Genomic DNA, 27,861 nt, shown 5'->3' on the forward strand with positions numbered 1-27,861 from the left:
ATGCGGGTATTAATCTGTCCATTTACCATTATGGACAAGTTTCCAAAAATGAGTATGAGGAGTCATTAATTCATCATATGAACCAGTTTCCATAACTTTACCGGAATCCATGACAACAATACGATCAGCTAGTCTCATTAACGAAGTTTGATGTGTGATTATAAGTACTGTACATGTTAAGCTTTGAATCGTTTGCTCAATTTTTTTTGATGAGTCAGAGTCCAACGCAGAAGTACATTCATCCAAAATTAACAGTCTTGGTTTTCGAAGCAATGCCCTTGCAATAGCCAAGCGTTGAGCTTGGCCACCAGATAGATTTTTACTAAACTCGGATATTGGCGATTCCAAGTAGTTAGGCAGATTTTGTAACGTTTCAAGAATATCAGCTTGTTTTAACGCTTCTTCAATCATTACCATGTTCGCGTCGCAGCCATAGAGTAAACTCTCTAAAATTGTTTCACCCATCAAGTGTGGCTTTTGGTCTACAACAGCCATTTTTCTTCTTAACCATCTGGTATCAATTTCAGAAAGTGGATAGCCATCAATATAAATGTTTTCCGACATATAAACCTTCTGAAGCAACTCGGCCGTAGTCGATTTTCCCGAACCAGATCCACCGACAATAGCAACTTTCTCTTTTGGTTTTATGGAAAAGGATGCGTCGCTTAAAGCAGAATCTCCTCGCTCTTGGTTATAGGCAAAGGTTACTTTGTCAAAATTAATCTTCCCAACGAAAGGAAATTTCATATTTCCTTGATCATTAAGTTTTCCAGGCTTCATGTCAGCTAGTCGCAGAATTCTACTAGCTTCAATTCTGCTAGCAGAGACATTTGGCAAAGACATGATGCAACTAGAGGCAGATACCATTGTAAATGTCGCTAGAGATAAAATTTGTATGGTCTGTTCAACACTATAATAGTTCTTTGATATGAACTGTGCCGCAGCATAAAAAAGAAGAGAACGAACAAAGTACAAAAGAGAACAGGTAACGGAGTATCCTAAACTAGTATATATAGCTTTCCTTTTAGTGGAATTCCAATAGTCCTTAAGGAGTGCTTTATACTTCTCGCGAAAATATGGCATAACAGAGAGTCCTCTTATTGCGTCAAGATTCAATGTTGTTTGATGTAAAACAGAGGTAGTAGCAATTGAACAGTCTTGGCAATCTTTTTCTGTTTTAACGTATAAGTAAGAAAAAACCTTAGAGGTAATTATTAAGATAGGACTTACTGCTGTCAGAATAATAGCCAGTCTCCATCCAGTTATTAAAGCCCATATCATCCCGACTAACATCATTACAAAAGCAACAAAAAGTTCTTCTGTTAAAGAATCAATCATGTTTCTCATATCATTAATGTTACCCACCAAGATTTTAGAAAATAAAAGAGGTGAATTTGATGTCTCGTCATACCATTCCTGGTCTTGAGATAGCAACATTTTGATACCAAGAAGACGATAATGGTCACACCAATTTGTAGCGGCCATGGTAAATACGTAATGACTCAAAAAATAAAACAACCCAGTGAACGCGGCTACTACCAAAATCAAGCAAGACCATAATGCAATTCCAACAGACATATTTTGGTGCATAAATAAGTTAAGGGACTTAGATACGATAAAAGCTAATACAGGTATACTAGCACCTTGAGCTAAAGAAGTCAAACACCCAAGGAAAAACAAATGCCTGGCGTTTTGAACTTTCCATAAGCTTTTAAAGATAGTAAATACGGAATATATAGATTCCTTTTCTTTCAGAAATAAGCGGTTATTGCCATCTATAGTATCTGATGGTTTTTCTTGTGCTGCATAGTGACTTTTTGGATCTCGATTGCGCACGACGGACATGATTGGCGACGCATCAACGAAAGAGGGAGAGATGTCACCATAAGCTGAATAGGTTTCCTCTGACTTTTCGAAATTTTCTAGAAATGGATCTTCGAGTATGGTAGTTTCTGAAGAGGTTTCATTTGATTCATCGGATGGATTACTGAAAATTCCAAGATCGCGTAACTTCCTTTTCGAACCCTGCTGGAGTAAACGACCGTTTTCAATAAAAAATACCCAGTCATCATCGTAAATATGAGACATATCATGGGTAATGTAAATAGTGGTTTTACCCAAGCGGTGTGCACGTATGGCATCGTTGACTAGATTTTTAGATATGATGTCTAAGCCACTAGTAGGTTCATCGAGGATTAAAACTTCAGTATTTCGAAGAAGGGCTCTAGCCAAAGCAATTCTTTGCCGTTGCCCACCGCTGAGGGTTCCTTCATGACAAGGAGTATCATATCCTTTGTCGAAAGACCAAGCAAATTCGTCCACAAGGGCCAGGCGAACAGCACATTCGAAATCATCATTAGAAGCACTATGATTTCCAATCATGATATTCTCACGAATCGTCATGTCAAATACGACAGCATCTTGTCTGACTAACGTAACATTAGAATAGACGTAGTTTGGATCGATCATTGCTAAAGGGACATCATCAATATATATATAGCCATAGGTTGGTTGGAAAAAACTCATAAGCAAAGTAGCAATTGTACTTTTACCTGAACCACTCGGCCCAATGATATGGGAAACCTTACCAGAAGGAATGGACATAGAGATATTGACGAGACTGAAAGGCTTATGATCTTCTGTACTTGGATACATAAACGAAACGTTACGCATATTGAAACTCCAAGATAAGCTAACATCTTGGATGCCAACTTTAGGAGGTTTTTGTTTGGAAGAGAAAGGTTCATGACATAAGGATTTGAGAAAATGGGAAGCAAACTTTCCTTTTATAAGATCAGGAATGGAGGGAAGGATTTGCTGAATAGCAGAGGCAATAGAAAGACAAGAACCGAAAACGGTAACAACTTGACCAGCAGTAACTTTTCCAGAGTTGGCTAAATGGTTGCCATACCAAAGGCCTTGGAAAAAAACCGAATATAAGAAAAATTGTGAGATGCCACCCTGTAGGGAATGAAGAAAGGAAAATCGGAGAAAGAATTTGGAGCTGTGGTCGATGGCGCCTTGGACATTTTGAAACTCGTACTTTTGCATGGCATGAAAGGTAACGGTTTTGAAAGCCATCAAGACTCTTTCAATAATAGTAGCGGCTTTCTCGGAAGCAAGGCGGTCGCCTTCATAGCTGTTATAAAGAAAAGAATTGATGAAAGCAACGACAAACATAATAATTGGATAAGAGGCCATGATGATAAGCGTCAAGGACCAGCTGTAACGAAAAGACATAACGAGGGAAGAGATGACAACAGCCAAGTTTTCCATGATATGAAAAAGGGGAAGGTTGATGGAGGATTCATAAAATTGAACGCATCTGTCTACAGAATTAATTAAGGAGCTAGAGCTGTTGATTAGTGAGTAGAAAGCAGATGGTTTACTGGTTAGGGCATGAAAGCAGAGAGAACGAGACCGTTTTCCAATGATCGCACTGAGGTACTGCCAGTAAAAACGAACGGCGAAACTGAACACCCAAGAGGCAATCCCAAATAGACAAATAAGAAGTGAATTAAAATTGACGATGGAGCACATTTCATCGATAGAGATAGCAGAGCGTGCATAGTTGGAAAAAGCATCAAAGATCTTGCCAATGGTCCAAGTCATTAGCGGCTCCAAAGACGCAGACAGGCATGTGAATGTGAGTGTCAAAAAGAGAAGGAGAGCATCTGAGAAGCGGAATGCAAAAGCATAGTCGGACCAAGAGGAAGCATGAGCATAATAAGCAGAAGATTGGACATCATCACCATCAAGTGAAGGTAAATCTAGAAAGGTCCGATAAGCATGCGAAGGTGAATTTAGCGAATCTGAACTGGTTGCTGTAGAGGCAGATAGTTGAGCAGTGGTGGGACTTGCTATGGATTTTTCAGTGATCGAAACAAGGAATTTCTCGTTTTTAAAAGAATCTTTTTTTGAAATAAAACCATTTGGTGAAAGGTTTCCAGTCTCCATGGCCAAAAGATGATAGGAACAGTGACGGCAGATCTAACAATCAACAGTAAACAAAAGACAATGACAAAAAAAAATACGGTCCAAAATAACAAACTTCAAATAGAATAGAATAAAAATAAGAAAAGATCTAAATAGAAGCTCAACATTCGTCAGCAAGCGCTGCACTACGACAGGTAGAGCCGGAGCCCGTCCTATTTGAATCATTCAAGACAATGGAGGCATTCAAACAAAAGGTCCATTGTGTACGGTGAAAGGTGAGTATAGTTGACAGCTGGGTATTGCTCTATTATAAACAATAAAAGTCAATGCAAAGAGATTTGTAAAAGGTAACAAGAAAAGGAAGAGGAGAGAAAAGGAGAAGAGGTGTAAGGTTGTAGGTAGCTACGAAACAGTTGCTTGCATGGGATCTTGACTTGAAAGTTTACAAGTAAAAAAAGAGTATTGCGAGAAAAAGAATAAAAATAAAAAATAAAAAAATAAATTAAAGTACTAAAGAATGACTGAAGAACTTCAAATTTTTCATTCAAAATTCGAGTTACGTCTCTGTATCCCTAGGTATAGTCATAGCGACCAGGGGTTGTTCGGCTCTTAATTGAGGTGGAATGTAAACAAATCTTTTTTCGTGAGGACAAAGAATAAAAAATTAATTTTGCAGTCTACAAGGTACTTGAGGGTTTCGATTTTTTTTTTTTTTTTTTTTTCTATTCTGTCTACCATGCTTTCGTACATACCTTGGTCGGAACGAAACAATTTCTATTCATCTTTTACTTTTTACAAATCCAATTTCGTCCTTGTTTACAAGCTGATCAGGAAACGGTAGCTTAAATAGATATGTATTTTTCTAACTCTGTCTACATTCGGAGCTACTGAATCGGATGCTCATCTTCTCTCTCTCTCTCTTTCTTCTTTCTTTCTTTCTTTCTTTCTTCTCTTTGTTTTCTATTTCGCGACCTCTTCGGATTACTACTATATAGAGACCCCCACTAATTCGTATATCGAGGTCATCTCTTTCTATAAATTCTTATAGCGAATACGCCATTAGGTTATTCCATCATGATGAACCCAGACAAAGGTCGATCTGATCTCCGTCTCTGACGTGGCAACTCTTTATAAGAAGTCGCTCACCTCCGTCAGTCTTGTAGGGCGCAACGAAACCTTTGCCAAATACGCCATATCCTCGAATCTTACTAATAAGATGGGCAATACCATTGGTAAAGAAAAGCATGAAAATGAAGACGAGTATGTAAATGACTTGGTGCGCTTGATCGATGGTGGGTTTCTATTTCCTCACGGTGTTTACGCCTCGGAGCCTTCCTACAAAGTATCAATTGTACGAAAACTAATGGTATGTTTCCTAAGAAATTTCAAGGACAGTATTGAGTAGCCTATAAATCCATATAATTCTCAAAGAGAAGCCTCAACAAGCTACATTGTCAACGTTTGTTTACTCTTTTCTTTTTCCTTGGATTCAGTAATTACTAACTGCTTCTAGCTTGAACGCCGTTTAATGCCATTTTATAAAGGACTCGAGGAATACAATGCAGGTTGGTCACCTGAAAAAGTTGCAGATGTTGTTGAAAAGGCTTTAGGTTCCCAAAAAACGATGACGTTACGGTCCGCCATTCGTGAAGCAAAACTTCATTCTTTAGGAAATGCCAGGTCCCTCAAGCGTTCTGCCCGTTCACGTTCCAATTCCACCCCTGGAAATACCCATGTTACTACCCAAGACAACCATGCCCAAGCCATCTCCACTATTTATGCTAATGCCTTTGAATGTCCCATCTGCTTTCTCTATTATCCCCCAAACTATAACTATACTCGGTGCTGTGCACAACCAATTTGCTCTGAATGCTTTGTTGAAATTCGTCGCCCTGACCCGCATTTGCCAACAGTTCATGCTAACGATCCGACGCCGAACGACTTTGATTTAATTTCAGAACCTGTCAAATGTCCATACTGCATGACGGATCGCTTTGGTGTCGTTTACGTTCCAAATCCTGCTCTGTCACGTTTCTCTTTTAACGCCCCTTATCAAATAGATCCGGAATCTCATCCATTGGCTAAGGAACTTGAAAAGCTCTATATTTCTGAAAATGAACGACCCTGGGTTCCCAACAAGAATGCCAAGTTTGTGTTTGACGACCCACGTGTCATCACCACCGATTATATTCGTCCAGACTGGCAATATAATTTGGAAAAGGCCCGTCGACGTGCTCTGAGACGTGCTGCAAATGCCACTCTCCTAAATTCTCATTTATTGGAGCCGTCCCCTAATGAAAGTCACAGTGATAGTGTCTCTTCTTCAGAAAATGTGATTGGCTTGAGAGCTTCCCGTGCAAACTCCCAAAGGCGCACGTTAAGTAGCCGTAGAAATCACTACCTTGCCAATGTGGAACAGCTCATGGTCGCTGAAGCTATTCGACAGAGTTTGGAGGATGCACAACAGACTACTACAGCTTCTACCGATGAAACACCTTCTGTGGAAGATGCTAATCCTATAGCCACCACCACTTCTGTAACTTCTAACCACTCCACTGAAAGAGTCGTTTCCCCTGATGTTCGAGAGCCCAATGAAGCTGTCGGCAACACAAGAGGGCCTTCTAGCATCAAAGAGAGACCCCATTCTCAGCAAAATACTGGAAATACTGTTCCTCGAGTTAATCATCAAACAGAAGTACTTCCTCATGACTCACCTATTACGGTTCGTACTACGAATATCGACACCTCTGGCCAATTTGACTTGGAGCAGCAGCAAGATCTTGAAGAACTTATTCACAGTCCGGTAGCTTCTACTAATCCATTCCTTTCTGAACCTTTGGATTTGACGGACTCGCAAGATGTACGCCAAGGAGCGAATTTCTGCTCACCTACGCTCAGCGTCTGTGATGACGATGTAAACTCTTCAAATATAACCAAAACCCCTTATCCATCAGTTTACGAACATGCAATTACCAGCGATGACTATAAGCGAAGTCACCAATATGGTTAACTTGGACTGAATGAATTGTATAAAAATTGTTCTTTGGGGTTTCCGTTACTGAATTGTCTTTCTTAGTTGTTTGTTTATTTCTTTATTTCTTTAATCTACTAATTTATTCTCAAGCCAAATGTTCGACATACTTATTAGATTTTTTTGAGTTCTGTGTGTAATAGGCATTTATGATATGAAACTTTAGACTAGGATTATGCTTTTTAATGAAATCCTAGTTTCAATAACAAATCCTTCCCTTCGTGTGACAAAAGGAAATATTCTTGTTGTATGAAAATCACAATCATGGGTTCAATGTACAATCGTTTACTATAGAGCATAAACGGTAAGACATAGGTTACGACTTTAATCTTGTAAAGCCGAAAAATGTTGGCTCCATAGTCATCAAGTGGATAAAATATTTTCATTAACTTTTTTTTTGACTCTTGGTTAATTCATGCTGCAGTCGCAGTGACATACTGGACTTGTCCATAGAATCCAACATAAATTTACCAAGTTTTCCAGACCTATACTGCTGGATTATATAGGTAGAGACCGTATTGTCATTATATCCTCCCCCTTTAGATAATTTACCTATTTTATGGGCAACGTTTCCTAAAAATTCGTCAACATCATTCGTAGGCGGAGACCATTTTGCATAAATAGAAGGGCTGACTAAATTTATACGAAAAAGTAAGTAATCTACTAAAGTTACAGGGTCAATAAGTCCTTCCTTGACGCAACCAACCAAAGACAGCTTCAGCATATCTTCCGGTGCAGCGATGGACGGGGTCATGATACCTATGTTACAGTCAGTATCGGTCAAATTAAGACATATAGATATTACCTGGCGTATCAAGCATGAATACCTCAGCATGTTCTAGCAGTCTGACTACTTCACTAAAATTCTTTGTGACACCTGGATAGTTACCGGTTATTGCCGCTTTACTACGACGCAAACTTATGTGTCGCAAAGAATTTAAAATACTGCTTTTCCCTGTATTAGGCATCCCTATAAAGTACACGTGAACGCGTTGGTTTTTGGTAATACCATTGATGGCCATATTCCGAATCCTTTTTAACAGTTTCTTGGCGTAGAAAGGGACAGAAGATACATAAGTCAAAGAGGGTACTGTTTTGAAAATGTCTCCCTGAGACCGTTGAAACCAGTCTTGCATGCTCTGAAAAGACTGTTGCAGATGTACCATTTCATCACGAAATGTCGAAAGAGATGTCTCACAGGGAATTGCCAAATCACATTTATTATAAACAATAATTCGGTTTCTTTTTTTCAAAATCGACTCTACAGCAAAGTTTCTAGAAGTTAAAGGAATGCGAGCGTCCCGAACTTCAATTAATATATCTACTTCTGAAGACAGAGATTGTAGTTTTTTTAAAGTCTTATGCATATGGCCTGGAAACCATGTTGAAGGCGTCTCATAAGGAAAGATTTTTCTTGCAACGAACGCCATAGTGCGATTCATCCAACTAAATAATACTCGAAATAAAGTGAATTTACAAAAATTTCATTTTGCACATAAAACGTTGCTTTATTATTCCTTGTAGACAAAGATACTAATGTTGGCAGTCCCAACTTGGTATGTCCTTGTAAAGCTTTTAACAGAGGCAGAACGAACCAACTCCCTTTCACCACCAAAGTTAGAACTGGCCTCTAAAGGAAAGAATATCAGTTATTTTCCTTTTTAAATTTGAAAATGAGTGAATTGGAAGATAGAGAACAATCCAATGGTAAGTAAATACATGCTATTTTATTTCCAGAAACTAACTGAATTGTAGTGATTGTGAATAAAAATAAGCGTTATAGGTACGCAGTGGTGAATACTTACCTTCGATCAATTGCAATTTATTAACATTTGAAAGACGTGAGAAACCATGGGATACCGATGATATCGATCATGTAAGTAAAAAATTTCAGATGCTGTGTAAAACGGCATTGAGTGTTCCATAGGAGACCCAATTAACCATAAATAGTGGAAAATCGATCCTTTTTCGAAAGAAGATTACTCTGAACCCTTTTTAGAGGAATCCAGCTTCGCTACTCTATTCCCTAAATATCGTGAAAAATACCTTCGAGAAGTCTGGCCTCATGTAACAAGGGCTTTGGATAAGTATGGAATTGCTTGCGTTCTCGATTTGGTAGAGGGTAGCATGACCGTCAAGACTACCAGAAAAACTTTCGATCCGTACGCTATTTTGAATGCTAGGGACTTGATTAAGTTGCTGGCTCGTAGTGTCCCATTTCCTCAAGCGATTAAAATAATGCAAGATGGTGTTGCATGTGATATTATGAAGATTGGAAATGTTGTTCGCAATAAGGAGCGATTCGTCAAACGTCGTCAACGTCTAGTAGGTAATAACGGCCAAACCTTGAAGGCATTAGAGTTGTTGACACAATGCTACATTTTGGTACAAGGTACCACTGTAGCTGCTATGGGTGGCTATAGGGGATTAAAAGAACTTCGGAGAGTGGTTGAGGATTGCATGCATAATATTCACCCAATTTATCATATCAAAGAATTAATGATTAAGCGTGAGTTGGCTAAGGATCCTACGTTAGCTCAAGAATCATGGGACAGGTTTTTACCTCAATTTAAGAAGAGGAATGTTGCACGCCGTAAGCCTGCTAAAATTAAGGAGAAGAAAGACTACACTCCATTTCCTCCTCCTCAACAGCCTAGCAAGCTTGATCTTGAAATTGAGAGTGGTGAGTATTTCATGAAGAAGGAAGAAAAAGAACGAAAACTCCGTGCAGAAAAGAAAGAAAAACAAAAAGAGAAGCAAAAGCTCAAAGAAGAAGAAAGACAAAAGGCTTTCGTACCACCTGAAGAACCTGTTAAGAAGAAACGTAAAGCTGAATGAAGGTGTTAAAATATTGGGTTAAATTCATTTTGTTTAACGGATAATACGGTTTAATAAAATTTTGAAGTATATTTAAGCACTTACTGGTAACATTGAAAAGATCGTTGCTGCTTCTAATCGTTTTTCTTTCAAGATTTTTTATTATTTAGCATTTTTGATCCTCTAAAATCTGAATCTGCTAGACTTTTTGCCTTAGATCCCAAAAAACTTTCTTCAAGAGTAGAACATAATTACACTAAAAAGTCTATTCAATTTTAAGCAGCTTTTCTCTGATTTTCTTTCTTTGTGTTTTTTCTTAAATAAAATTAAATTACAATCAAGATAATTAGAACTATGCAAAGAAATACAGATGTTTAGAAGCCGTATGTACTTATGAAAGCAAATATGCTTTACCATATAACTGACTTCTATATTTGCTCAGTTGAAGCTGCTTTCCAAAGTGTCTTCCGTCTTGACTCAGGACCAGAAGCACTTTTGACTAACTGGATGGATCTATTACCTTCTCCAAATGCCAATACGACACTTTCATCTCCTCGTCCTTCTATGCGGAACTGTTTACGGTATGAATTGCGCATCCTAACAATTTCTGTTGCGAGCTTGTAACGTGCCATACTGCTTGTTCCAACAGTGAGTTTGTTGCTTTCCAAAAGATTTTTAATGACAGGGAAAGGGAGTTTGCAGAGCACGTTAACGTATTCCTTATTCCAATGGTTAACAAGGGTAGTATACATAACTTCTAAAGCTTTGTCAAAAAGGCCAGTAGTGTATCTAGGATACGTTCCTACTTTAAGCCTCTCAAAGCCCTCTAATTTAGGGTCCAAAAAGGTGAGGATATTCTCCATTGTGAATGGATTAATTGAATTCTCAATGCGAGATGCAGCCTCAAAGGCCAATCCGTCAAGACCCAATAATGCACTGGTAGCAAGAATACAACAAGGGTTCAAATCAGCTGGTATAATGACGGCATCTCGGTAAAGAGAGGAAAGAACAAAAATTATGGATTCTTTTGTAACATAATGATCTTCTATCTCCAATTTGATATTATAAGGCATGCCAGTTGAAGAAACTTCGGTTATTTTTTGATATAGTACAGGGGAACGAGCTAAGAATAAAGCATGCAGGCGGTATACATTATCTTGAATTTGTATGTTTGTATCTGAAAAAGCACCTTGTAGGAAACCATTCGAAAAAACAAAGTCAGAGATCTAGAATGCCGTTAGTATGTATATAAATAAAAAAAAAGAGAAACAGCAGATGAAAAGATATAGAAAAGGTAGCCTGAAGTAGATACTCTCGATCACCACCTGGAATTCAGGCCAAGCTAGAATCGCCAAAATATAGTTACACTCATTTGATTCCAGGAATTTACTGAGATAGTATACGCAAAGACATATCTAATCATCAGGAAGGGAATTACTTACATTCAACGCGAGATTTGTGGAAGTCACTTCTTGTTCTTTTGTAGCACCATTTGGTGAAGTCACGGGCATAAAACCATTCATTCTTTTTAATAAAAAAACTAATATAAAAGAACAATAACCACACAAATAGGCTTTCTCAACAGTGTCGAATTTGACTCGCGTTTGGTTTGTTTGGTTTTTGTTTAGAACCATAGCTCTCTGGGTTTGTTATCTTTAAGGATGATCCTTATGCTTTCTTAGTTAGCTTAACGTAACGAAAGGCTTCGCTAATAAACAATAGATGTCAGTATTTTTGGTTCGTTTCTTTTTTGCTAGTAAATGATAAATCATTAGAGATTTGAACATTTGGATGAATGCACCGGAACAGAGTACATAAAATTGGCTAGAAAAAGGAAAAGCGTAGTTACAACGATTCAAACAAGAAATCATCTAATTGAAATCATAGAATGATAATGCTAAATGAAGTTACTATTACTAACACTCATAATAAAAAGAAACCACCTAAAATAATTTGGTCGTAAACATTAAAAGGGGAGGCAGGTTGTTAATTTATTTTGTTTAGGTCTAAGGATTCGCTGGGTTCACGTATATTAGATATGTTAACATCTTCTGGCAATGGACTGGGTATTCCCGAGATTTTACTTCGTTCACGTTGCAAAGAGGTGGTTGGGCGAATGATCGATGGATGCTGTAGAGAACGAGAAGATGCCCTAACTCGTAATGAGGATGCCGGTCGTTCACGATTTGACGACGCAGGTCGTACAGTATTTAAAGCTCTTGCTCTAACTCCATTGATCGGAGTCTTAGAAGAAACCGAAGCCTGAGCAAGTCGGGAAGGAGACCTTACCCCGGAACTAGTGTCCGGCCTCATCACCTTGGCGCTTGAATTTTTCACATTGACTCCTGTTTGTTCTAGCCTGGACGGTGCTCTAGGGGCAGTGGTTCTAGAAGGAGACCGTATCCCAGAGGCAGTCCCGGGTCTCATGATCTTGGCGCCTGAATTTTTAGCATTGACCCCAGTTTGTTCTAGCCTAGATGGTGCTTTGGGGACAGGGCCTCTAGAGGGTGAACGTATTCCAGCGGCAGTCCCAGGTCTTATCACCTTAACATTTGATTTTTTTACGTTGACCCCGGTTTGTTCTAACCTAGATGGTGCTCTTGGCGCAGTACTTCTAGCAGGAGAGTGTATTCCAGCGGAAGTCCCAGGTCTCATTACCTTAGCGGTAGGGTTTTTACTAAAGCCCCCTGTTTGCCCAAGCCTTGAAGGTGTTCTAGCAGCAGTACTTCTGGAAGGAGATCGTACTTCGGCAGCAGTTGAAGGCCTCATTATTTTAGCGCTTGAATTCTTGATACTTGCTCCTGTTTGTTCTAATCTCGATGGAGATCTGTTTACAGTGTTGGAGGGTGGAGAACGAACTGCTAAGGATGAGCTGGTACGTAGAGAAGAATTTGATGCATGGTTGGCCAAGTCGTGAGATGTATCAGGGTCACGAAGGATCCTGGAGCCAGGACGTACAGTGTAAGCAGATGTAGAAGGACGAAGGATAGTTGCATGGACATTGGCTTTGGTCTTAGGAACAGTAGGAGTATGTGTGGTGGGTTGTTTTCCACGCAAACCTGCAGAAGAGAGACCCATAGATCGTGACATTGGACGTGTTATTCCAGATCGAGTATCAGGGCGAATAACGGAAGCTCCATTAGCTTGTCTTACAGGAACTTTTGGAGAGGCTGCGGACGTAGAAACTTTAACTCCGACAGAAGGCTTGGGTTGTACTCCAGGAGCAGTAGCTTGCATATGTGAATTAGAGGTAGAATTGACGGTGATTCTAGAAGGAGGACGAGCTCCCAAGGAAGATCTAGATCTATGAACTTGAGGATTTGCCAAAGCTGGTGACTTGGGAGTTGATAATGCAGCTTTAGGACTAGAAGAGAAAGGAAACGAAGAACGAGCTCCTGCAGAAGAAGGAGGACGTACTGGTGCATGAGAATTACCAGACGCTGAAAGTCTAGTGTTTTGCACTCCGGTGGAAAGTCTTCCGGAGGAACGGGATGGTGAAGGTTGTTGATGCTGGTTTATTAAAGAGGAATCCCGGTTTGGCTTTACGGAAGGTCGAATGGCTCGAGCTTTAACTTTCATTTTACTAGGTGAAATAGAAGTAGGTATCTGAGGGGTTTCTCCATGGTCATGAGATGGTTTGTCCTTGGTAATGGCATTTGGAATAGAAGCTTGTTTTTCTTCATGTTCATTTATTTTCACATTACCCATCGCTTCGGCTAATGAATCAACATTATCGATAGACGCCGGAGAATTCGAACTTTCAGCAACTATGTCATTTTCGTTTACAGGATCAGGAGACGATGTTTCCGAGAACGTAGTGGTAGAATGCAGCCTTTTAAGAATGTTAGACGTCTGCATTTGCAATTGTTCTAATCGCTGCAGCATGTTTGTCTCTGCCTCTGCCAAAGGCTCTTGATTTGATGAACCTGGCATTGGCATTATTACTTTCAGAGTTAAAAGAGTGTATGAAGGGATTAGGATATTAAGAAGGAAAGTTTATTATAGAGTTGATGTTGCTTCGGCGATGTTCTTGAATTCCCCAGAGGGAAAGGTAACGTACCAGCAATAGAATAGCATCGTAGTAAAGAGTTCATGTAGGATTTAATATAATAAATAAACAGTTCACGAATTTTGCCTTGCTGTCAAACAGAAGCATGTGCTTTGGAAACAAAATAGAATAAAACAAAAAACATATTGGAAATGCTTGCTTTATTAGACAGTACAAAGTGCGGTTTCTTCTGGTGATGAATATAGGACCAAAAATAAAAATCAAAACACAAGGAAAAGGATTGATACTGATAAATTAAAAATCCATAGAAAACCCCTGAAATAAAGCAAATTCCATTCATCATTGACCAGCAAATTCTTTCGTTTTGTCCTTCACTGCGACGTAAATAAACAAACGACTACGTGTGACATCTGATACGATATGTGTAGGATAGCGTACTGTAATTTACGTACACTAATAAACAAAAGAGCAGTTCTTCTACTGTAAACAGAACGTTTCATAAAGCTTTTAATCTTGAGATACAGCAATGAGAAGAAAAAGAGTTTTGCACTAATAAGTGGGACTATACAAGAGCAAACTAGATTTTTAGACAGGGAATAGCAACTTTTTTCTTAACTACGAGATAAATTGGAAATGATGAAAATCAGTAGCATTTCCTGTATCAGGTAATCCTATTATAAACCATCTCATTACGGATAAGTAAATTCACGGATTCCTATTACCTAAACCAAGACCAATGTTAAGGATTGAATCTCTGAAACTAGTGACTCTCGGCTCAGCCAGCAGCATTTTCAGAACTATGCTTGAATTTTTTGTTGCTTGATTTCTATCTACCTGAAAAATCGACTCTAAATAATTTTTTGATCTGGCTGCAACCATCTATTTCGAAAGTGATGGTTTCCTTATGAGAGACAGGATGACTCAATTGCAATGAAGGGACATATTTTACAAGCACGTCAAATCAACAGTTTCATTGCTTCTTTCATTCTGAATCTATTTAAGGGAATTTCATATCGTTCTATCAGCTGAAAGAGTTCTTGTTACTTTTTCCCCCTCCATATGTTCCTTTCCTTTCACGTTCATATATGGACCATTTGGTTCATCCGTGCTTCTTTTTTTCTTTGCATATATCAATTAGGAAGTTTAGTTTCTTCACATCTACGCAAAACTTCCACAATTTTGTAATCGGTTTTGTTGTTGAAATATACTATACTCCTTTGTAAAGCATCTCCTTTCGTTGTCCGTAATCAAAAGAAATTTAAATTGATCATTACTTCTCAATTCTTTCATTTCTCTGCATCTATATTAAATTTCGGAAACGATTTCTTACTTGTTCATTCTACTTAGAGATATTTATTTATTTGAATTGCCTCAGTTGTGCTAACAGAATTGTATTGGGATTTGTTGAGATTTTCAGGTTCTATACTTTCATTTTCAGTCTTAAAATCTAAATCTTATTTTAATAGCTTTTACTCATTATTCCGTAATGAACGTTCGAAACCGAAAATTGATTACTGCTGGAGCCGCTGAATATGCAGACAAAGTCCATTCAACCGTGTATGTGGATCCCATTTTCGAAAAGGATATTCGAACCCATTTTCTGAAAGAAAATATTCCCTTAGCGCAAGAGCAAAAACCTGCTCAACCGCGTCCATCTATCCGGTCCCCAAAAAATATCCTTAAAAGAAACATTAATTTTCTCAAGTCTTTCATTAACCGTCTATTTACATCTCAAAAAAAAACAAGATGCTCAAATCAAAAGTCTGTTCAAATCTCTCCTCCCACATTAGTTAGTACTACATCCGCTCTTGCACTATCTGCCATGCAACAACCAGAATGCTTCAATAGTTGAATTCTGATCGCTACCATTTTGCTCCCATCATATTGTTTTCTCTTTTACAGCTGATCGTTTTGCTTCCGTTCGCTCTAATTGCTGTTTTCACTCCAAAACTGATATCAAACTTTCGAAAAGAAATTGTTCCGTTATCTAATGAAAGCCATTCCTTTAATGTCAAACCTCTTAATATTGATCTTTCAATCACTTTCAAAACTTTGATCGGAATCTACAACCTTTGCTTCTCCCATCTCTCTACAGTTAGATATTTTTTTAAAAAAATTTCAATTAAATTATCACAAAAACTGATTTTTTTTCTCTGCAATCTACATTCTCTCCAAAGGAGTCAAGCCCAACAATTTCATACCGTTGTTCAGAACTTGTTTGGCAGCTCCAAAGAGTGCAAGACGAGCAAGTTGCAAGTTTTCTTCACGACCCTTAACCCAAAGAATATCGTACAATTTACTGACAGCATGTGTCAATTTGAAAAGGTAGGTAACCACTGTAGAAGTTTCTTGGAAACGGAATGCACTCTTCAAAACATCAGGATACTGGCCGAGCAAACGAACCAATTCATAAGCTTCAGGCTCTGTAATCAAACTCAAATCGGCATTCTTCATTTGTTCATCAGTAAAGTCAACGTTACGTTGAACAGACGACAAACGAGAGTGAGCATATTGAAGGTAAGGACCAGTATCACCTTCAAAAGAGGTCATACGAGACCAATCAAAAGCATAGTTGTTGATCCGTTTACCAGTAGAATCTTGAATACGGATAGCAGTCTTACCGACAATGTCAGCAACCTCTTCGGGGTTTTCGATTTGAGAATATTTCTCCTGGTTCTTCTGCATAACCTTGTGCATTTCTTCTTTGGCAACTTCCATGATGTCGTCCAAAAAAATTGCCTTACCTTTTCGAGTACTCATTCCTTGAATAAGACCGTAGTTGATATGAACACACTTCTTAGCCCATTCAAAACCCATGAGCTCAAGAATTTTGAATAATTGAGCAAAGTACATATCTTGTTGAGAAGCAACAACATAGACAGACTTGTCAAATTTATACTTTTCATAACGCTTGACAGCAGTACCAATATCACGAGTTAAGTAAAGGGTGGCACCATCACGTTTACGGACAACCGCCTTGCCAAGTTTCTTGTCAAATTTGGCAAGATCAATTAATAAGGCACCATTGTCTTGTTCAACAAGATTTTTCTTTTTCAAAAGATCAATCATTTCATCCATAAGTTGAAGAGAAACCTGAGATTCACCATCATATTCGTCGTATTTGATGTTGAGACGCTCGTAAGTCTCCTTCAATTTGACAATGCTAAGGTCACGGAAACGAGACCAAGTCTTAAGACTCTGCTCATCGCCAGCCTCCATTTGCTTGAAGAATTCACGAGCCTTGTCATGAAGTGTAGCAAAGGGAGTGTAAGGAACACCCTTACTTTCTGCTTCAGCACCTTCTTGCTGAATCTTTTCTTCTTCAGCGGTGGCATCAGCATTAATTTTCACGTAAACATCATAAAGATGACGCATGGGGTTTTCTTCGAGTTCCTTATCGTTTCCATAACGTTCAAAACCAATGGCAAGCAAACCAAACTGTTTACCCCAATCACCCAAGTAGTTGACACGATGGACCTTCCAACCTTGGGATTCATGCAAGTTACAAAGGAAAGAACCAATGATGGTACTACGCAAATGACCAGCGTGGAAAGGTTTAGCAATGTTAGGACTACTGAAGTCAAAAACGGCGACCTTTCCCTTAGCGGACTCGTTACGACCATACTCTTCTCGTTGGTTCCAAATCATAGGCAAAACCAATTTGGTAAGGGAAGGACCAATAAAATTGAAACGTAAAAAGATTCCATTAGCAACAACATCTACCAAATCCTTAGGGAATTCTTCAGCCCATTTAGCAGCCAATTCTTGAGGTTTACCACCCTTTGCACGAAGACGAGGAACCGGTAGGTTTAAGTCAGCAGAGTCTTTGCTAATAGATGTTTCCAAAGCAGGGTAAATAAGAGAAGTATCTACTCCGCTGATTTTAGAAAGTTCACTAGCAATGTAGCTGCGGTAAAGATCAATAGGATTGTGTTCAACATCAGCTTCTTTAAGAAGCGTATGATCTTGCAATCCTAAGGATTGTAAATTTATCGTAAGTTGGTCTACTGCTGCCATTTTTTTTGGGAATCTGTGATACTGTCTAAATCCACAAATGTTTCGTTGAATTAAATGTTTAGAGGAAAAGCGAAATTTTGGCTTCAGCTTGAACCTTGCCAATGAAACAAAAATACCTTCAAATTTTAAAGCCAATTTTATCAATTGACAAGTCTAATGAGGAAATGTTTTGGTTCTGGCTTCCCGTCAGTAAGCAAGTGTGGTAAAGGAAGAAAAAGTTTTTTCCTAACCAAAAACACTATCCATGCACACTAAAAAGTATAAAGTCGCTTCACGTACTATGGAATAAGTGAGAGACAATAATATAAAATAAAGAAATATAAGTTTGATTTTCACGGGTTCTGTAACCTCTTCTACCTATGGTTTACGAAAGTAGTCCTTTTTTCTAATGCCATCGACTATCAGGGTCCTGGTCATTTCAGCATCCTAAAATGGCGTAGAAAGCAAATTTTAACATTCCTTAACATATTCTCCTTTAGCAATCGATAGCAACCAAGCTAGAGACAAAATTTTGAATAATAGGTGTATAAAACGGCTAAAGGCCTGAAAACGTCTCCTTAAAATTGCAGATATAGATTATTAAAGACTATTCCATAAGTAGACTAACGTATTTTCGCTTCACAACGCTCCTTGTATACATGGAAATTTTTGTGGCTTTACTTTCATCTACCTTAGCTTTCTACCCATACACAGTAGCCAAGCGAAACAGAAGTAAAGACAAACAGGAAGTTTGATTTTTAAAAAAAGTGTTGAAATTTATTTTGCTAATTCGTATTATCTCTGCTTGCTAGCCTGGTAAACAGACTCATTGCTCGTACCAGAGACTTTTCCTTTCAATCTTACCGCTCAATACCATTGAAGCTACCATTGAAGCCTTTTTTTTCGTCTTTTTACCTTAAAAATCTACATACAACGAATCTGGTCACTGTATCTCCTGTTCTTCTTGTGTTCCCATTCAGATCTTACTTTTTGTCATTGGTCGTTCTGAGTATACTTTTCGTTTTTAATACATTGGTATGGCAGACCAGTCAGGTATAAATGGAAATGTTAAAGAAGGAATTTCGTTCGGAAATCTTCCTCGTCCTGAATCGAAAGAGAAAAACAAGCTTAGCATTTCCACTAATGTTCAGCGACAGGCGCATTCGGAGCCTGTAACCCCTGTTACTAGAAGCTCTAGATCATCCATGGATAAACCTGTTTTTCGTCCGGTAGCTAAAAACTCTGTCACATTTGCTGCTGCTCAGGGTGCTGGTTTCATACAGCCGCAGTTTGCGGAATACCCATATACTCGGGCGAGCAGCCTAGCTTCTCCTCCGCCAAGTCCACATTTTCTTAGAAGAATTTCCTTTGATACGTTTAATAATAAAGCTGCCTCAGAATTTTCTCTAACTTTAAAAACTCAACATCAAGCTTATAAATGGACTCGAGCATCTCGAACTTTTCTATGTGGGCTGGATGAAAATATATACTCTGAATTTGCTGTGGAGTATCTTTTTGAATCTCTTTTATCTGACAACGATGAGGTGGTTATATTGCGAGTCATTGATCCTTCTTCCAGAATGGCAGAAGAGTTATCGGATGAAGATTCATACCGCCTAATGGCCGAAAACATGATGGCAACTTTACTCAAGAAAGTTGATGAAGAAAAAGCTGTATCTATAATAGTCGAGCTTGTCGTCGGGAAGCCTCAAGATATGATTCTTCGAACTATTCATATTTATTCCCCCGACAGCTTAATTGTAGGTACCAGGGGAAAACCTCTTAACAGTTTCCAATCCCTTTTGTCCAGCGGAAGTGTTTCCAAATTCTGTTTACAAAAAAGCCCGATTCCAGTGATTGTAGTACGACCTGATAGAAAGAGGCTGCGTTCGAAAAATAAGCGCCTTAAAGATAAAACAAGAAAGTCCTATATGGAAATTCTCGAGAAGAGCGGTCGCTAATTTTATCTGTGATTACCCTTTTTAACTTCTGAAAATTAATGCCTTTCTAACACATTACACGAATTTTTTATGTTACTTCCTAGTCTATTAACTTAATGACTTTCTTGATTGGATAAATATTATGAGGACACAAGCTGTTCAAAGCCTTCGATAAATGTATGTGAAATGACTTTCATGCTTATGTGATTCTTTAACTAATATTATTTAAATATATATATATTTTATTCTGTTTACCTGTAATAAGCCTTCTGCATGTTGTAGATTATGCTTTGTATGTTTGTTTACATTTCACTTGGCACCTTTTTAAGGCTTTTCCTTCGTTGGAATTGTTGAACCTGAAAATAACTTATAAGATGATGAGCTCTAATATCTCTTTGCCTAACGAAATTTGCTATAAAATAATCTCATACATGGACGTGCCCGACCTGTACAATTGTCTAACGGTGAATTCTGTATGGTGTCGCTTTATTTTGCCATTTCTATGGGAGAAGTTAGTCTTTAAAACATTACCAGAATTTCAAACCTTTTCAAAAGCTCTTCAAACATTCAAAAACGCTGAAAATTACTGTATGCACTCCCGAAAGCTAAATCTCTCGTATGTGAGCAACTTCGTTACAGATGGGCATTTATCGTTATTGTCAGGAGCAAGAAATCTTTTAAGGATAAATTTGTCTGGCTGTACTAGATTAACTGATGACATGATTAGTTCTATACTTTTAAACAATCTAGACATCTTGGTATTGGATTTGAGTGGGATACCAAAACTATCAACGAAAACTATGTTAGATGCTCTACCAAAGCTGAAAAAGTTAAAAGCATTGTCACTTTCTCGATGTGCTCTTCTGGATGACTCGCAATTGAAAGAGACATTGGTGCAATGCAAGCACTTAAAAAAACTCAAATTAAATGATTGCACATCCTTAACGGAAAAATCTTTGCAAACGCTGAGTGAATATGGTGACCTAATAGAGTTGGACATCAGTGGTTGCAGAAACATGAAGGATCCATCCGTGCTAATTAAAGCCCTTATGAAGCAGAAAAATTTGAAAGAGTTGAATATGTCAGGGTGCTTTTATCTTACTGACTTCATGGATTACTATACTTCCCCTTCGAAATTCTGTTCCTTGAGGAGTCTTAATTTAACTGGTCTTTCTGAACTTTCAGACAATCATGTTCTCAAGCTTTGTGAATGTTTCCCAAGACTGCAAACTCTGTACTTGACTAAATGCATTCAACTCACAGACACGGCCTTGGCAGGAATCTCAAATTTGAAAACATATCTTACCTCATTACATCTCGGGCATTGTTATGAAGTAACCGATCTAGGGATTATAAGCGTTTTGAAATCATGCAAAAACCTCGCATACGTTGATTTTGGAGGCTGTTTTCGGTTAACTGACAGCTCTGTTGCTGAAATAGCTAAACTTCCTCGCCTACAAAGAGTTGGTCTGGTCAAGTGCATATTCTTAACTGACATTTCAATAATCCATCTCTCTAACTGTAGCTCAAAGTTTCTAGAACGCATCCATCTTTCCTACTGTACTGGTTTAACACCAAAGGTATGCTGAATATATCCGAACTAATACTAACACTTCGAAAGTCGATTAGTTATTTAATGCTCAATTGTAAAAACCTTAAACATTTGAGCGTTACTGGTATAAGTTCGATTTTATGTACCGAGCTTCGAGCCTTTTCTCGACCTATTCCCAAAGAAATTAATCCATCTCAGGTTCCAATCTTGTAAGTAGTGAGATTTTATATCGTTTTTCTAACAGTTAGCTGTGCGTTTACAAGGGAGGAGATTGACTTGTTTAGAAACTATATAAATCAAAAAATTATTTAATTACGAACTCATTTTCAACTATATTTTAAGATGTCTGATTTCTCTCGACTTTCGTACTCGTGCTTGATGCTGATATCGTAATGTTTTATGGATTCTACTCGTAATTGAACCCTACTTGCAATCTTTATTACTTGTTGTCCTTGACTATTATTTCACTTAAATTTATTATAAAAGGGCATTAACTTCTATTGTACAACTTATGTTATAATTATAAACATGAAAATAACTAATTTAAATAAGAGGCATCAGTTTTAATTATTGAGGTTCTTTGGATAAGGAGGATATAAACCCATCCAAATTGAACTCGTCGTATTGTGATTCATCCCACATTTCCGGTAATCCTTCTAATGCTTTCTTTGAAGTAGCACTTAGACCTTGGTTATTGGTGTCCAAAAACTTTTCTTTCTTCTCATCCGCTTTCTGTTCATCGGCATTGCTGTCAAACAAATCTAGTATCTGATCTGTTTCTATAGAAGCAAGCCCATTATTTTGCTGATTAACAACAGTAGAAGCGACGTTCATCTTAAATCGCTGTAAACCCATAATCTTCTCTTCAAGGCAATCTTTAGTAATTAGTCGGTATACATTTACTACTTTCTTCTGCCCGATACGATGAGCTCGATCCATTGCTTGCAAGTCACGCATAGGATTCCAGTCATGCTCAACGAAAATTACAGTATCCGCACCAGTCAAATTTAAACCTAAACCACCAACATGTGTTGTTAATAACAAGACATCGATGGAAGGATCGTTATTAAACTTTGTTACGGCCTCCTGGCGTTTGGTAGGCTCAACAGAACCATCAAGTCTCATATATGAAACTTCGGGCATAGTAGCTCTTAAAAGATCCTTTTCTACCATGTCTAACATGTCCTTAAGTTGACAGAAAATAAGTACTCGATGTTCACTCACGGGATTAGCCAGTGTTGAATCAACCCCAGTACCATTATACGAAGAATCACCTATACCACAGTCTTTGAGCAATTGACCAAGTGCTAGTAACTTAGGGGCATGTTTTAGATCATGAAGAGTACTATGCTCTTTTTCTAATTGCTTCGTAATTTCAACACGTTTAGGATGCTTGTCAGTCAAGATCAGAGCAGGATGATTGCAAAGTTTGCGCATGTATTGCAAAGCTTGGAAGATGTGTCCCTTCGAAGATTTCTTTTTAGCGGGTTTTTTGTTTTCTTGTTCATCCAAATCAACTTCTATTTCCTCGTTTACATTTAATTGAGAGATAAAATCATTATGCAGTTTTCGTTGCAAATCGCTCATCTCACAATAATAATCTTGAATGATTTTAGGAGGCAAATCAGCAAGGACATCTTCTTTTAGTCTACGTAATAAGAAAGGAAGAACTTGCTTATGTATGGCCTCCAAAGCCAACGTTCCTCTTTCTCTTTCTTTAGAAGAACTTTTTGCATCTCGACTTGCAGCGATTGGCTTCACAAATCTTTCATGAAATATTTTTTCAGATCCCAAGAAGCCTGGCATCAAAAAGTCAAATAGAGACCAGAGCTCCAAAACGTTGTTCTGAATTGGAGTACCAGATAAAATGAGACGATGGTACGATCTCAAACACTTGACTGCTTTTGTAAGCTTGGCACGGGCATTTTTTATGACATGGCCTTCATCTAAAACACAGTAATTCCAATCGACTTTAACAAGAGATTCCATGTCATTTCGACATATGTCGTAAGATGTTACTACAACATCAACTACCTTAAGCTGCTTTCTAAGTTTTGTGCGATCAGTGGGAGGTCCCACATATAAAAGAACCCTCAAGAATGGTGCATATGTTAATAGTTCTTGTTGCCAATGCCCAGCTAAAGTCGATGGACAAACAACTAGAGAAGGTGCGTGAGCAAACTTGGGACTTTTCGTTTCTTCGAAAGCTTTTTGACGATTGTGATGATCACTAGCTACAACACATATCGTTTGCAACGTCTTACCAAGACCCATATCGTCACAAAGGATGCCATGTAATTCGTATTTATTTAAAAATGCCAACCAGTTAACGCCTTCCTGTTGATACTTTCTAAGATCGGCATTTACAGCGACGGGCATCACGAAGGAATCAACTTTTGAAGGATTCAGCATTTGCTCAAGAAAGCGTCTTTCCTTTTCTCTGCTATCGATAAGTTCTTGAGGAAGATCAGTAGGATCAGGAATACCAGCTTCGAGAGGTACTAACTTGACTAGGGTTGCAAATGATGAAGTAGCTAGAGTTCTCACATCCTTATCGGAATCACTCATCCTACCCAAAAGCGGAATGATAAGATACAGCACATAAGGTAAAATACGAACGCCAAGGCGTTGTACCACTTGGTAAATGCATTCAATAGCACCTTGTCTGTGAGTAGTATTAGTTGGATCACCCAGTAAAGGAACTATACTCTCTACTAGCATTCGTAGTGCTTTTGAACCAGCTGCAGCAGAATCAGATATTGATGCTAGACATTTTGCAGCCATAAACCTTATAGAACTGTATTCTGAACATACAGCCGAAAGTAAATGAGGTAAAATGTCCGTTACGTAACCGTATAAATCAACGTGTAAATGGGGAACCAAGAATCGAAGGATAGACATGGCATCCAGCAAATCTTGACCGAAAGTAGAGTCCTTTTTACCGTTTGCATCCACTGGGAGTCCTTCTTTAGTGAATCGTTTTATAGGAACGAACAAACACTGTGACAAAACAGGAACATCTTCGAAGAGACGATTACGAAAAGTTGTTGCCATTAACTGAAGTGTTAATTGAGCACCTACTCTTTGAAGAATTGCTGCCTCCTTTTCGGAACTGCCAGACCGAACCTTGCGACGCTCACCTATGTCTCCTTCAGCATCTTTACCTAATTTCTCACCATCAATATCTTCAATCTCGGATTCGCTATTAGAAATTGACAAAATACCTTGCTCTTCCAATTCTTCAAAGATAGGAGTTTCAGAAGTATCCATGCAAACGTAAGCACATAAGTTCTTTACTATTTTTTCAGAGATATTTTGGCGAGACTCTTTATAACATGAAGATATTAATTTCATCATCGCCATTGCTGAATGTGTCTGTAAACAAGAATAACTTTCCTTTTTTATAGACTCCATAATACCCTTAATGATTGGATTTAGTTTCTTAGGTAATTTCTCATAAGAGACTATACCAGAAGCGAGAGCTGCCGCACATTGAATATCGATTGTATCTTTTTGAGTTTTATAAATTGATATCTCATCGCTGACAAGTAGCTTCATTTCATTAAAGGTTTTAGAAGAGACGGACTTTTGCGATGGTGAGAGCATGCTAAACAATGACTCAAATGTAGGGCCGATAATTTTCTCCGCATCATCAATGCCGAAAGCATTAGGACCAGCATCTGCATCACCCTTCACAACAACTGCTAAGACAGGTAATTTGGAACGAGAGGTCCGCCCTAAATCCACAAATGTATTCAACAAAGCATTGCATTGTGCCCTCACGATATGTAGCTGTGGCACTAAATTAGCATAAGTTTCGCGAGGAATAGTAGCAAATTGGTCACAAAGCATCTGATGAAATTTTTCTTTTTGAGTGGTAAGGGTGGAATCTTCAGATGTTAAAAATTCTTCTATCAATCTTGAACAGAGCATAATAGGAGTAGAAAATGCGGAAGAAAGGCATAATTTTAAAGGCAACTCAAATATAGGAAGTATTTCATCTCTCTTCCAGCGACCCAAAATTGCACCCAAAATGGAAGCCGCACCCAAACGACATCTTAACATACGCTCTTCACCGACGAATTCTACATCACCATTCAACATAGGTTCATCAACAGAGTATGAAAATGATGAACCAGAATCAGATTCGGCATATCTTCTTTGTTTTCGACGAGAGGGTAAGTCGAATAAAGACTTAGAGTTACGATCCTGTGTAGTGCTTCGCACTGCATATGGTTGACCAGAAGGTTTTATAAGTAACGACGTATCAATTGGATAGGGATGCCGGGTGGAACCTATGGGAGTCATGGTGACTTTAAGCATAGATTCAATATGTGGCTTCATCATTTCAGTGAACTTATCTGATCCATGATAATATAAGAAGTCTATAATTTGATGCGCTAAATCAAGAGAAGATTGAAAAATGTCATCCTGCTGTTCAAGCAAAACGTTCTGAAAACAAAGTCGTAAAGTTAACCCTGTAATCCAGCTATTTAACTTGGGGTTTTTAATGAGAACAAATTTACTTAAAGCATAGATCACAGATCTACGAACACCACTGAGAGTATAACGCATCAAGTAAAATAGTCGGGGAACCAAAGTCCTGAAAGAGCGTTTTGAATCAGAGTTTGCATTTTCTTGCATAAGTTCCATCACTTCGGGAAAAGAACATAAGCAGGACAAAAGGTCCATGACACTAGCCGTTGACGAAGAAAGATCATCTTTAACATCATCCAAACAATCCCATAAAACGTTAAGTAATTGACTGCACGAATCCAGTTTATCAGCGACGAGTTTATCAGCAACAGGTAATAATGTCAATGCACTGACCGCACGAACATCATCATCGTTATTAGCTAAACCCTGAATAACTATATCAATTAGACTGTCTAAATAAGATGGTTGTGAAAAGAACATAGGGTACTTCATTGCCACTAAGTATTTAATACCAAGCATACCACCATGTGCAGCTTCCCAAACCCTGTGACTCAGGCCTAATTCATTTTGAAAAACCAACGAATGGAGTACCTTGTACATCGAATGAACTGACGTATCAGGCACATAAATGAGTGCAACACCTAGAACTTGGCTAACAGATTCACGTATTGGTGCAACGACTTGATCGGCCAAATAATCTCCAAACCTGTCCAAAGCAAAAACACAAGCAATACGACATAAAAGATCATTAAAATATTTAGTATTTAGTTCGTCATTTTCTTGTAAACTTTTACCAATTTCTCGTCCATAGCCAAAACCTGCATAGCGTATGATTTCACGCAAGCCCATACATGCACCATGTCTAATTTCCCAAGCAGGATCAAACATATCCACTAAAAGCAGCTCAGCAAGAGTTTTAAAAGGCCATACGGAGTCGCTGGTAACCGCAACAGCAGCAGATGGTACAACTGGGGCTTTATGCTCCACAACGAGTCGATCAGATTGAGATTGAGAGGTAAAGTTATACTCAGGAGCAGAATTGGGTTCCGATTTGGCTGATTTTGATTGTTGCTGATTGGAATTAGGAGCCACGTCGATGACACGAACTTTCTGAGAGCTCTTCATTTGCTTGGCTTTGCGTTTTAAAGCGTTACGTTGACGAGCAGATAAATGCGACAAATCATCTGGTTCATTAGGGCTATCGGAGGCGCCGTTTAAAGACTGGTTCACCTCTTGCTCTGGATGTAGAGATGCTGGGGAAGGTCTATGGTGGAGAGAAGGTTGATCACTCAAGTCATGCATAAGTTCATCGTCTAAATACTCGCCAGCGAGCCCTAAACGATTTTTGAGATTGGATAATTGATGAATGTAATGTGAAGAATAAGTATCGGATGGGGTAAAATCATAGTCACGAGTGGCACTACCTAGCAACTTCGTACCGTGCTTCATAACATCTTCCAAATTGAAATTATCAAAGGAAAGCAAAGAATTCTGAAAGCTACCTTCGAACTTGGAGTTAAGTTCCGATGATATAGAAGAATCGGTTCCAAAGTCTTTTGTGGGTGCTAAGTTACTGAAAGAATGAAAACGGCTAGGTATCCGCTTCTCTTCAGAATCCTGCAACACAGGAGCGACTTGCTCTTTGTCGTCACTCTGGGTATCCTTCGGTTGCTGTGCTGAATCTGCAGGATCCAGTGGCTGGTCCACTTGTTCCTCTTTTACTTTAGGAGCTTGATCATCGGATGTAATATTAGCAGCAGAATTGGACTCTTCTTTTTGGTTCGGGTTCGTTGCCGAAGAAAGACTGGGGTTTTCAACCTGATCTTCTTCCTCTTTAGGCTCGAGTTTTACAGGTTCTTCATTAGGATTCCATACAGGGACATTTTCAACGATGCCTCCGATGGCTTTTGCAGCTGCAACGCGAGTGTCCCAGTTCTTCGACTTCAAGTACGGGACGACTCGACCCAATAAGTTATAGAGCTCAACTGGATGTGCCTTTTGAATATCAGCAATCTGCTTTGCAGCGGCTTCACGAACGACTGATGTAGAACCGTTGTCCAGCAACACTACCAATCGATCCAAGCGTGTAGTCATATAGGATTTCGTTTACAAAATGTATAAAGTATATGTAATATTTTTCCAA

At 38.5% G+C, this 27,861-nt stretch overlaps 11 protein-coding genes across 11 annotated transcripts; 5 read left to right on the forward strand and 6 right to left on the reverse strand.

Moving 5' to 3' along the window:
* Positions 1 to 9: 9 nt before the first annotated feature.
* SPOG_02930 (M-factor transporter Mam1) lies at positions 10 to 4,196 on the reverse strand (the record flags this gene model as incomplete). Its single annotated transcript, XM_013165591.1, has 3 exons — positions 10 to 3,990; positions 4,035 to 4,050; positions 4,186 to 4,196. 3 exons carry the CDS (start codon positions 4,194 to 4,196, stop codon positions 10 to 12), a joined length of 4,008 nt encoding a protein of 1,335 aa, XP_013021045.1.
* Positions 4,197 to 4,269: 73 nt separating this feature from the next.
* Positions 4,270 to 7,235, forward strand: SPOG_02929 (zf-C3HC4 type zinc finger). Its single transcript, XM_013165590.1, has 2 exons — positions 4,270 to 5,302; positions 5,450 to 7,235. Exons 1-2 carry the CDS (start codon positions 5,153 to 5,155, stop codon positions 6,944 to 6,946), a joined length of 1,647 nt encoding a protein of 548 aa, XP_013021044.1. The 5' UTR covers positions 4,270 to 5,152; the 3' UTR covers positions 6,947 to 7,235.
* On the reverse strand, positions 7,002 to 8,531 carry SPOG_02928 (GTPase). Its single transcript, XM_013165589.1, has 2 exons — positions 7,773 to 8,531; positions 7,002 to 7,726 (listed from the first exon to the last, which is right to left on the reverse strand). The coding sequence occupies exons 1-2, from the start codon at positions 8,407 to 8,409 to the stop codon at positions 7,353 to 7,355; spliced, it is 1,011 nt and encodes a 336-aa protein (XP_013021043.1). The 5' UTR covers positions 8,410 to 8,531; the 3' UTR covers positions 7,002 to 7,352.
* On the forward strand, positions 7,913 to 11,057 carry SPOG_02927 (rRNA processing protein Mis3). Its single transcript, XM_013165588.1, has 4 exons — positions 7,913 to 8,674; positions 8,723 to 8,750; positions 8,807 to 8,843; positions 8,918 to 11,057. The coding sequence occupies exons 1-4, from the start codon at positions 8,641 to 8,643 to the stop codon at positions 9,803 to 9,805; spliced, it is 987 nt and encodes a 328-aa protein (XP_013021042.1). The 5' UTR covers positions 7,913 to 8,640; the 3' UTR covers positions 9,806 to 11,057.
* SPOG_02926 (BTB/POZ domain-containing protein Btb2) lies at positions 9,911 to 11,414 on the reverse strand. Its single transcript, XM_013165587.1, has 2 exons — positions 11,227 to 11,414; positions 9,911 to 11,010 (listed from the first exon to the last, which is right to left on the reverse strand). The coding sequence occupies exons 1-2, from the start codon at positions 11,305 to 11,307 to the stop codon at positions 10,213 to 10,215; spliced, it is 879 nt and encodes a 292-aa protein (XP_013021041.1). The 5' UTR covers positions 11,308 to 11,414; the 3' UTR covers positions 9,911 to 10,212.
* A 195-nt stretch (positions 11,415 to 11,609) lies between these two features.
* SPOG_02925 (microtubule-associated protein) lies at positions 11,610 to 13,815 on the reverse strand. The gene has a single exon (XM_013165586.1). It carries the CDS (start codon positions 13,721 to 13,723, stop codon positions 11,771 to 11,773), a length of 1,953 nt encoding a protein of 650 aa, XP_013021040.1. The 5' UTR covers positions 13,724 to 13,815; the 3' UTR covers positions 11,610 to 11,770.
* A 1,359-nt stretch (positions 13,816 to 15,174) lies between these two features.
* On the reverse strand, positions 15,175 to 17,996 carry SPOG_02923 (cytoplasmic arginine-tRNA ligase Rrs1/Mrs1). The gene has a single exon (XM_013165584.1). It carries the CDS (start codon positions 17,808 to 17,810, stop codon positions 15,954 to 15,956), a length of 1,857 nt encoding a protein of 618 aa, XP_013021038.1. The 5' UTR covers positions 17,811 to 17,996; the 3' UTR covers positions 15,175 to 15,953.
* On the forward strand, positions 15,280 to 15,645 carry SPOG_02924 (uncharacterized protein; the record flags this gene model as incomplete). The annotated part of the gene is made up of 1 exon (XM_013165585.1): positions 15,280 to 15,645. The coding sequence occupies one exon, from the start codon at positions 15,280 to 15,282 to the stop codon at positions 15,643 to 15,645; it is 366 nt and encodes a 121-aa protein (XP_013021039.1).
* A 443-nt stretch (positions 17,997 to 18,439) lies between the features above and the next one.
* On the forward strand, positions 18,440 to 19,954 carry SPOG_02922 (usp family protein). Its single transcript, XM_013165583.1, has one exon. The coding sequence runs from the start codon at positions 18,827 to 18,829 to the stop codon at positions 19,748 to 19,750; it is 924 nt and encodes a 307-aa protein (XP_013021037.1). The 5' UTR covers positions 18,440 to 18,826; the 3' UTR covers positions 19,751 to 19,954.
* Positions 19,892 to 21,838, forward strand: SPOG_02921 (F-box protein Pof2). The gene is made up of 3 exons (XM_013165582.1): positions 19,892 to 21,309; positions 21,351 to 21,490; positions 21,530 to 21,838. The coding sequence occupies exons 1-3, from the start codon at positions 20,104 to 20,106 to the stop codon at positions 21,591 to 21,593; spliced, it is 1,410 nt and encodes a 469-aa protein (XP_013021036.1). The 5' UTR covers positions 19,892 to 20,103; the 3' UTR covers positions 21,594 to 21,838.
* A 10-nt stretch (positions 21,839 to 21,848) lies between these two features.
* On the reverse strand, positions 21,849 to 27,812 carry SPOG_02920 (TATA-binding protein associated factor Mot1; the record flags this gene model as incomplete). Its single annotated transcript, XM_013165581.1, has 2 exons — positions 21,849 to 26,170; positions 26,240 to 27,812. 2 exons carry the CDS (start codon positions 27,810 to 27,812, stop codon positions 21,849 to 21,851), a joined length of 5,895 nt encoding a protein of 1,964 aa, XP_013021035.1.
* Positions 27,813 to 27,861: the final 49 nt, after the last annotated feature.

Source organism: Schizosaccharomyces cryophilus, assembly GCF_000004155.1.
Source record: "Schizosaccharomyces cryophilus OY26 unplaced genomic scaffold supercont4.1, whole genome shotgun sequence".
Classification (NCBI taxonomy): Eukaryota; Fungi; Ascomycota; class Schizosaccharomycetes; order Schizosaccharomycetales; family Schizosaccharomycetaceae; genus Schizosaccharomyces; species Schizosaccharomyces cryophilus.